Source organism: Fomitiporia mediterranea (genome assembly GCF_000271605.1).
Source record: "Fomitiporia mediterranea MF3/22 unplaced genomic scaffold FOMMEscaffold_1, whole genome shotgun sequence".
NCBI classification, from domain to species: domain Eukaryota; kingdom Fungi; phylum Basidiomycota; class Agaricomycetes; order Hymenochaetales; family Hymenochaetaceae; genus Fomitiporia; species Fomitiporia mediterranea.
The window spans coordinates 3,948,194-3,956,656 of NW_006760386.1; the positions used below are offsets into that span (position 1 = coordinate 3,948,194).

The 8,463-nt window shown below is 37.9% G+C and overlaps 2 protein-coding genes across 2 annotated transcripts; both read right to left on the reverse strand.

Annotated features, from left to right (window-relative positions):
* Positions 1-4,802: 4,802 nt before the first annotated feature.
* Positions 4,803-6,023, reverse strand: FOMMEDRAFT_150608 (uncharacterized protein; the record flags this gene model as incomplete). The annotated part of the gene is made up of 7 exons (XM_007261875.1): positions 4,803-4,870; positions 4,923-5,121; positions 5,178-5,228; positions 5,279-5,553; positions 5,609-5,684; positions 5,872-5,936; positions 5,999-6,023. The coding sequence occupies 7 exons, from the start codon at positions 6,021-6,023 to the stop codon at positions 4,803-4,805; spliced, it is 759 nt and encodes a 252-aa protein (XP_007261937.1).
* Positions 6,024-6,709: 686 nt separating this feature from the next.
* On the reverse strand, positions 6,710-8,003 carry FOMMEDRAFT_150609 (uncharacterized protein; the record flags this gene model as incomplete). Its single annotated transcript, XM_007261876.1, has 6 exons — positions 6,710-6,788; positions 6,848-7,086; positions 7,138-7,318; positions 7,386-7,435; positions 7,493-7,902; positions 7,955-8,003. 6 exons carry the CDS (start codon positions 8,001-8,003, stop codon positions 6,710-6,712), a joined length of 1,008 nt encoding a protein of 335 aa, XP_007261938.1.
* Positions 8,004-8,463: the final 460 nt, after the last annotated feature.

Sequence of the window (8,463 nt, forward strand, 5' to 3'; positions counted from 1 at the left end):
AGATCTTTCCCTAAGTCTTCTTCAATAGACTTAGTTTAGGAGACAATTATTCTTATTAACTTCTAACCTTATCTTTATACTTCTGTATTCAATCATAGAACTTACAACCAAAGTTCTAGATTGTCTCATGTATTCCTTATGTTGTCCTCATGTAGTCCTCATGTTTATAACTTTATTACTTTCCCATCTATATAGGTAAAGTGTATAAAGGAGACTACTTTCCTATAGTCTCTCCTTAGAGCTCTCAGTTCCCTTTCCTTCACTAGTACTAGTCCTCCTCAAGTATAGAGCTTTAGAGTATTAGCTCTGACTCTTTACTAGCTTTAATAGTCCTTTGTCTTTGTACAAAGTGTTCCTAGCTAACTATGTAGTTTCTCCCTAAGTAAGTATAATATTTTCCTTTTATCTCTTCAGGTTTTCTCCTAGTCTTTTCCTTTATACTTCTTACTCTAGACACTATACTCTTTCCAGATCCCCTCTCTATACAAGCATTCTAAATGACTTGTCTTTGGTTGAGGTTATCAAGTAATGCTGTGCTAGAGTATGTGTTTAACCTTGGAGAGATAAAGACCTTGTTCTTAGGTTTTGTTACCTTTTCCTAACTGACTTAGTACCTACTCCTTCCTGTCCCCTCTCTCTACTAATGGATTAATCACCCATTAGTAATGATTAGAGGTTAATAATGCTGAGCTAGAGTTCTTACTAAGTAGGACAACAAAAGTAGTCTAGTTGATCTGGCCAATCTCTAGACTTGTGACTAATAGGGTTTTGTATATAAACTACTTGGTCCTAAGTCTTGAGTTAAGCTTTTCCAAACTTAGTTACTGTATTTTACAATTCCTAACAGTTAGTAACAGTGTAGAGGACTTAGAGGCTTAGTAGGGGGATCTAAGTTACAACTATTCTATATAATAGAAAGGTTAGAATGTAAGTATTAGAACAGATACAGAACTTACAAATCAGTCAGACAGAGAGAGTAGGACAAGTGTAGAGTATATATAGTAAGTCTAAGAGTATAGGACTACCTAGAGTAGACAAGATTAAGACTACTAGACTAGTCTAATCTTATACATATATATATACTAAACTATACAAGAGTACTTAGAGAAGGATAAGTTATAAAGAATGAAGAATAAAAAGGTCAAAGATATACAAACAAAGAATGAAGGAATGAAAGAGTAAGGGGTAAGAGACCTTAGAATAAACAAAGAATAAAAGGGTAGACAAAGGAAAGGAACAATAAGGTAGAAAGGAATAGTAGTATAAGTTACTATATAAATTAGTCTACATATAGTCTATATACTGTACACCTGAGGGATAGAAGTCCTAAGTTCCAGGACAGAAGGTAACAGAACTGACAGAACTGAGAGCTTAAAAGTAGTAGACTGTAATAGGTTACTAGATTGTTAATTTAAATTTTATTACATTCTTAATGTAGGAATAAGTAAAATCTGAAAAAGATACTTGTTTTTCATTCCTCACAAATGTATGCTTTAGTACTGAGTGTGTTTAAGGTATATTTGTTAGGTACAATAAATACAAAGTAATGTATCTCTATCTAAGATACTACAACTCTGAACCTTAAGAGGATAGATTGAAGTACTCTGTCTAGTACTCTCTAAGTATAGTGTTTGTAAAGTCTACCTTTATTAAGGGTCTACCAGTGTGTACTATAATGTTCTGAGGATACTATAGAACATTCCAGGTAATAGGAGGAACCTAGACAAGCAATTTATTCTAAGATTCACAGATTAATCCTCTTTTTGAATGAGGTATTCCTTCAAACTTTTCAGCTAACTGTTTAATAAGTAGATCTCTACTGTACTTTCCCTTTACTATAGTTCAATCAAAGAAGACACACCTGTTAGTAACTGAATTATTAACCATTTGTTCTGTACATTGTATAGGATATAACCTGTTACTTGTTATGTCTGAAATCTATACTGTACTATCTATTCTACAGATTATAATATGTGTATTGTTCAGGAATACAGTCTTTTTTATAGCAAAACTGTTGTACACTTAGAATGAGTCTGAAAGTATATTACTACTACCTGTGTCCTATACAATTACCTCTCTATAAAAGCAACCTGTAACAAAACATAAACTATTATTAGAGAAAGTAATAGTTTTAACACTACTCTTGTGTTCTATTAATAGACCAACAATGAGACTACTATTCTCTCTATCACAGATTACAATTGGTCTGTTAAGATAGTTAGTAACAACACACTTTCTGTTAGGTGTAAACTGTAAAGAGGAGACTGATTCATATCTTTCTTTATGATTCTCAAATGTATATATAATAGTATTATACTAAGTATCCTAAAACTTGATTTGCCTATTATAGGAGCTAGACACAATTTGCATACTATCAGAAGAGAAGGTAATAGCTAATATCCAGTTGTTGTACTCTTCTGTACAGGAGCTAATACATTCTCCTGTATTAATATTTTAAACAATAATTGATCTGTAAATATTACTAAATACAAGCCAAGTACTATTAGAGTAAAGGACCCTAAGTATAATAGAATTTGAGCATTCAAACTCATGTAGAATAGCTTTACTACTTCTTGTGTCCTATACTTTGAATAAATTGTTGTTAATCAAATATACTGTAATATACTTACTATCACCTAAAAAAGATAAATTGTAAGCTTTTGTATCTAAAATCATAGAGACTATTTTGAAAACAGTAGCATCCCAAGTTCTACCCTCTAAACTGAGTATAACTACATCTCTATCCAGGGATTCTAAGACAATAAGTCTGCTACTATGTAAAATACTTATACTATATAGTTTATATATAATTTTGTTCTATTCTCTTTAGTTGATTGAGTCTTGTACTCTTTAGCTCTTAAAGAAATCACCAAGTAAAGTTTCAGGACCTAGTTGTTTAAACTATAGTATAAACAAGAGTTGACTTGAATAAAGCTTTGAGAGCTCAAAGAATCTACTAAGAAGTATTAAAGAAGGGAGGGCAGACAAATATATATAAGGTGTACTTGTTGAAATTGGTTCTTTAAATACCTTTACAAATGTACTAGCTTTATTTACAAAATTGAAGACTCTGAATACAACTTCCTTGTTGTAAAGATCAACCTTCTAATATATGAGTATTTATATTTAAGCTTTTAAGAAGTAACATCAACTTACTCTAAGACATTTCTTTAGCTAGTCTAAGGCCTGTAAGAGAGCTGTACTAGTATAATCAACTATACTTAGCAAACTTATTACCTCTAACTAATACAGTAGATAATTATGTATAAAATCTAGCAACTCATCTAGTAGTACAGACAAATAAGATGTATACTACAGCTGTTTATCCTAGTATTAACAAGTGTAGGATAAATACTATAGTATTTTCTCCTTAATCCAGTCTTAGAGTCCTAGAACCTTGTCATTTAGAAGATACAAAGTTTTGAGGTGACAAATATTAAAGTAAAGTATGTCTTTTATCACTTGGAAACACAATAAAGTAATATAGGCTTGTACTAAAGGAGCCTTAATAAACTATAAGTCATAAGAACAATTGGGAGACAACAAGTAGTCCTTCACAGAAGTATGGAAGAATAGAACAGGTTTATGTGACAAATAAGTAAGTACACTCTAGAGTCTTGACAAGACACATCTTAATGAATTAAAGGGTGGAAGATACAAAATGGTATTAATATTAGGGATTGAAAGTATGACTTTACTATATAGAATGAGTCCAAGTATATTCAAAACATTAGTTTTGCTTTCATTATTGTCTCACAAGATTCCTGAGCTATAGAATACTGTATTGTATAACTAATTGAGCCCTTAACTATAGAGTGATTGCAAGTCCAAAATCAAACACTATAGTCTGTAGAACAGATTGTGGCTCTTCTCAACAAGCTTGACAGTAGTTGAAGCCTAAACAAAAAGACTGTCTGCAAATCTGCTGAGAGTCAAAATGTTATCATTCTATGACCAATCTGGAGGTATGTCTGATTGTTGTTCCTCTTGAATAATGTAGTGGATCTTGCTCTGAATGTACAAAAGAACATTACTGTGACTATCTACAGAATCAACATACAATTCAATCACTCAAACACTATCCTTAAGGGGCAGAAACACTGAGAGAATGTCACTCACAGGTTGACTTGTAAATAAAAATCAGAATGATTTAGGGAGCTTGGGAAGCTCTTGGTGAAAGAGTTGGAACAGTTTGTGTCAACTCTCTAGAGTACCACACTTGTCAAGTCTGTCTAGAATGACAACTACCAGTCCATTTTTTCCAGCTTCTCTTAGTGGCTTCACAATAAGCTTTTCAAATTGTATTTTGCTTGAGGCAGACACAATGTCTTTGTCAATCCTTATTTGATTCACAACGTGTGAGCAAATGGACAGATCAAACAACACAAGCTTGAAAGCTAACGTTCGAATAACAGAGTGGGCTTTGCTCTTTCCTCATTCAAAAACCAGTAACACTCCACACTGACAGACTTTGAGGAAATAATCCGAGATTGTGAGAGCAATAGTGCTCTTTCCAGCACCTGCAATACTGTGTAACAAGAGAATATTTGGCTCTGTTTTTGAATTTGCCCAGTTAATGATCTCCTGTCTAATTGCAACACAGGTGCCCTTAAGGCATGTAGCTCTGGATGCACTGATAAGCTTGTCAGGCTTGAGTCTCTGTTAGAGATCTGAAGGAGAATGTAAGCTTTGGATATCCTGGAATTATAAAAGAATGTGGACGTGCATAATGTATTAACACTTCCTGCTGTCCATGCTTCAACAACAGTGTTGTGGTGCAGAAGGCCCGAATCAATGTCATGCTAGCACCTTGCCAGTACTTGCATGAATTCTTCGATCTTCTTGCTTGCTCCCATGTCAAGCATCCAACCTAAGCAGACAATCAACACATTGATCGTCTATATGCAAGAAATCTGGCTAACCTCCAAATGAATGACCCACGTAATTTTGGATGAACTTGCAGCATGCCTTGATCTGCTTGAATAACTCGACAATTGACAATTCTAGAATTCTAGTTTTGCCTTTCAGGTCTTGCGTGCTACGGGCAAACGTGAATGCCTTTTCCATCGAGCGAACTAGTTCCACGACCTTCTGATCGCATTCGAATTGTTTCGAGACGGCCTAGCAAGAACGGGTTTGATAAGAGCGGTTTGAATTGTGCAACATTAACAGCATACCTTGTACACAGATGTGGCCACTTGCCATGCTGCACTAAAATATGGATGGATCTGACCACCCAATCAGATTCACGGATAAGATAGAAGGACAACGTGCTTACCTTTGAAACATCATTAATGAATTTGACGAAGACGTCCAGCGTCTCACAAAGCTTCTCCAGGGAGTCATATAGATCACCCGCCTTGCTCAATTGCATCACTCTGTCTGCGATTGCAACAGCCATAGAATCCGCAGCATCCGCACGAACTCCCTGAGTGGCTTTCCTCGTGCCTTCGAGATCTTGATTAACAGCCTCCGTCTCGTTGATTGACTTGAGCCGTAAGAGAACTTTCCCGGACGGTGTCTGGTTCCGTTTCTCGTGGACATTTATTTGAGCTGGCGCCATATACATAAGAAACCCGCTAGAAATAGTAAATGCAATCCCTCTCACCTTCTCCATTCTCGCATAGCGCAATCAGTTCACGAAGCTCAATCTCAGCAATGACTATATCTTTATCCCGAGGGCCCTTTAATCAATGCTTGAGATGGATCTTGAAGACTTCTGATAGATCTGAAGAGGGGCTGGCATGGAGCTAAACAGAGTTTCAATTCTGCAATGAAGGTGCAGACTCACAATGCAAGAGACTGGTCTCATGTGGGTGATAGGTTGTTCTTGACATGTTGTGTGCGTCTAATAGTACCGCCAAACCTCACAACAACATACAGGCTCGGATTTCCATGGAAAAAAGATTTATAGAGTACGTCTTGGGCACGAATAACTGTGCACAAAAGAAAAGATTTTAGAATTGAGCGGGTAACTGTCAAACCCAGGGGATCTTACCATGCAGTGAATAGTGCGTAGACATAGTGGCGATTTCGACAGCTCAGCACCTCCTGAAAGCAAACTATATAACATCTTTCTTTGTGGTCGTTTGAGCCTGCGTCTTATGAGGGCTTAGCACCTTTGAGCCATCTTAGGATTGCCGACAAGTAAGGTAGTACAAAGGAATCACGACGTCCACCGTACACCAGTCATTGAGGGGCCTCTTGGCTGCGCTGCAGATGCTAACGTATTCATGGTTCTGCACCACCAGTGGCAGGTACAACAGGCACAAATCTCAACCTAGTTTATCAAGAAATGGTTTCCGAGTTTGTGAAGGTTACAACTTACGAGACGTAATTGGCAAACAATGCATTATGTAATAATCGAGAACGCCGTCACGTGCTAGACGCGATCACTCTTCGCACGAACGACTTCAGTTCAGACAACTGATCTTATCTTATTCATTTCGATAAAATTGCCCTCCAAGAAAGAAGCCCTGAGTTGAAGATTCCAAGTGAATGGACAGCAGAAATTGTGCGATTCTCTGGTTGTCGAGAATCGCAGTCAAAGCAGCCTGGCTGCAATCATTAGCATTAATAAAAAGGAAACCAATGATCAGATGGATGTCTAACTACAATGATTTATTCAGCTCCGACACACCAAGCACTACATTCTTGATTACTTGAGGAGTTTCAAAGTGAGCTCGACCTGCTCATCAAGTGCATCCTCCTAGAACGCAATATGTTTCGGTTTCCAACCCAACTCCTCTCTGCGGAAACCCCGAGTATTCATGTTTGATGCCAGCAGACTGAAGGGGTATCAGGTAAATCAAGGCATTTAATGTTCAATTTGTACAATCGTCCTCACTGAGCAAGCGGACCGAGATCTTCGCTTGCAGACGAAATCACAATTGGTTTGGATGATTTGATGAGACCCTTCTTATGTAATTGGCAAGCAAACCGCTCTACGACATCCTTCCATGGGATGGGTGTAGTGCTTGCTATATAATATCGTTTGTAAGGACTAGTTGTTGGGGGAGTGGATAGAGCATCCAGAGCGAGCTTGAAAACTTTTTCAAATAAAGAAACAAGATCCTCAAGATGTATCTAGGACACGAGAGGTAAGAACATTTTAATTAATATACCTGCATGACTTACAAATTCATCACGGTTGCTTCCTTCGCCAACATAATAAGCACGTTTTTCGTTCAGAAAGTTAGATACGACCAGTCGAGATATAAGCGAGTCGCGCTCGACAGGGCCTGTACACGTCCCATACACACCTGATGGGGATATGATGAAGGAGGTGACAATCCCGGCTTCGGAAGCCTTCATCAATCTAGAATGCAAAAAAAAGATCACTCAAAGGGAAATAACCTACTGACTTAAGAAATAAGGAGAAGCACGAACGGTACAGTAACTTGACCATGTGGCATGGGATGTCTTCCTCAGAGTCCTAGGTCGGCGTCAAAACTTTTGATAACCGACAGCACGGAAATGCGACTTCACGCACAGTCCAGAGCTTTCCATTAGTATTAAACTTTCCGTCTCCAGATTTATCCGTGAAAGTAAGAGTCCCACTCGTGTGAACAAATGAGGCAGTAGGTTTACCCTCTGCCTTCTGGTGTTTTTGGCCCTCCAGAAGCGCATTCAATAGATCAGCGTTTTCGCTATCAGCAGTATCGATGATGATGTCTGCGTCGGTGCTGAGTTTCGTAACTAGGTCAAGGTCATCGAGAGATCCAAGAATGGGTTCGACACCAATTGCACGAAACTTGTCAGGAATAGAAGACGGTCGAGTGATCGCATTGGATTGTTTTGCGAACGCTGCAAAAGAGTCTGGGACGCTGGTCGTGGACGTCCGCACGACTGCACTGAACTTGACATTGGGATATGATTTAACAAGAGATGCGAGGACAGAGCCTGAAAATTTGCGATCAATTCGATTCGTGGCCACGTCAAATGTACACGGTACAACCTCCTAGGTACCTAGTTGCTCCAAGCACGAGAACTTTAGTAGCCATTACAGGTGATGGTTGAAGGATAAGGATTAGACTCTCGTTGAAAACCAGCTGCCATTATCTAGATGTGTAATTCACGTCTCTCAGGAATGCAAATTACTTATAATCAAATTTACTCACTTCTGTAGTGAGACAGCAAGGCTCCTTGAGTCCTTGTATTAGGTGTGGTCAAACCTTGCGATTCTCTGTGCAATTCACCTTGCAATTCTAGAGGGTGAATCGCAAGGTGAATCGTGCGTGCAGGTTTGACCAGCACACTTGTACATGTGCGATTCACCTCAATATACCGACCCTTGATCTTAAAATTACATAATATAAAATTAAAGAAATAGTTTTTTTTTGTGCATATACATTTGGCCATGTCAAGAAGGACTTGATATGTGTGCAGTGATGTGTAAGAAGACAACAGAGCTTGGTAGCAGAGAACACAAGGATTTTTTACAGAACAGAGGACAGTATGTAT